The sequence below is a fragment of the Ceratina calcarata genome, unplaced genomic scaffold (assembly GCF_001652005.2).
Source record: "Ceratina calcarata isolate Rehan_Ccalc_2016 unplaced genomic scaffold, ASM165200v1 scaffold3437, whole genome shotgun sequence".
Taxonomy (NCBI): domain Eukaryota; kingdom Metazoa; phylum Arthropoda; class Insecta; order Hymenoptera; family Apidae; genus Ceratina; species Ceratina calcarata.
In genome coordinates this window covers 1-1,329 of record NW_017157236.1, presented here as the reverse complement: position 1 = coordinate 1,329, position 1,329 = coordinate 1, and the positions used below count along the sequence as shown (strand labels likewise).

Here is a 1,329-nt window from a genome sequence, read left to right as displayed (position 1 = left end):
CCGTAAACCGTGTGCTGTCTCTTTAGTCAGAAATTCTATTTCCGGGATGATATTTCTATTACTGTTGTTCTCCCATTCATTAAGCCATACAAGAGTGTCTGTCAATACCTACAGTTAACAAAATCGTGCAAAAGGAATAAGGACTGTTTAAAGAACTATTTTCACATTTTAAGACTCATAAGCAACTTATGTTTTTAAATGATTTACCAAAGATGAATAACATATTTTATAAAAGTATTTATCAAAGTTATTTATAAAATGCAAGTTACAAATGGTGTAAAATACATATAATAATGAATACAAATTAAGAACAACGAACCTTGTAATCCGGAGATATCGGTGTAAGTCCTTCATTTGGCTGTTTTCGGTTGAGTGCGTCGAAAATATTGTTCAGTCTGAGAGAAAAATCAGCAGTCGCTTCGCAGCCATCAAATTCTTTGTACTTTCGTAACCGATACATTTGTAAGCCAACGGCTACGGGCTTACTGAAAATCTACAACAAATAAATACAACATAATACTCAGAAATATATGCTATTGAATATTTAAGAATACACAAAATTACCCATTGAAAGGCATATAATTCCATGGTATACAACATGGTACAAGTCCAATTTAAAATTTTGAATATTAACATTTTGGAAAACGGAAGATAAAACGAGAGATTATCTTACTTGCGTTGCAAATTTCACACGCATTTTACCCGTGTTGTCCAACTCAACGTGTCTCCTCGAAATCTTTGGACACAGTCTTGCGTTCCCAGGCAGAGACGTATCAACATCATAAAGGTGTTTAAAATACTCCCATTTTATGTAACCGTCTTCTTGTCGAACCTTCTCATAAAAAACGCATTGAAAAATGAATATAATTTTATAAGGTACTGTACAANGTTTTCATCCCGAGGCACTTGGAATGTTGGAATTTTGTCATTTCTATTTTCATTATTTTTAATACAATTCTTCACGATACACCACGACATTTTTAAATAACAAAAGAGTAATTTCAAAAGTGATCGTGACGGGGATCACAATTAGAATTTCAAAAACTTTTGTCTCTGCCTCTGCGGCAACTGAACTCGATCGCAGCGCACTATGTATCATGGCGAATTAGCAAAGCTTGACTGGCAACTCCTAAGAGCTGTACCCCCACCACCATTGTATATACGACCGTGGTCCGAACTCGTCAGCGCCGTCCTGGAATCCTCTCAGTCTGCCGGGAGCGTTTTGGTCGTAGAACTGTGAGGTCATACCAGAGATGAAAAGGGAGATGGCTCAATTCTTTGTTCGAAAGTGGACAGGGCTCACTACCGCACCCTAGTGTCAATGTCCAT

At 36.8% G+C, this 1,329-nt stretch overlaps 1 protein-coding gene across 1 annotated transcript; it reads right to left on the bottom strand.

The window, feature by feature from the left end:
* Positions 1-8: 8 nt before the first annotated feature.
* On the bottom strand, positions 9-978 carry LOC113464358 (uncharacterized; the record flags this gene model as incomplete). The annotated part of the gene is made up of 4 exons (XM_026813611.1): positions 886-978; positions 674-832; positions 320-493; positions 9-108 (listed from the first exon to the last, which is right to left on the bottom strand). Coding segments are annotated over exons 1-4 (526 nt in total), but the record flags the coding sequence as incomplete, so codon positions are not given.
* Positions 979-1,329: the final 351 nt, after the last annotated feature.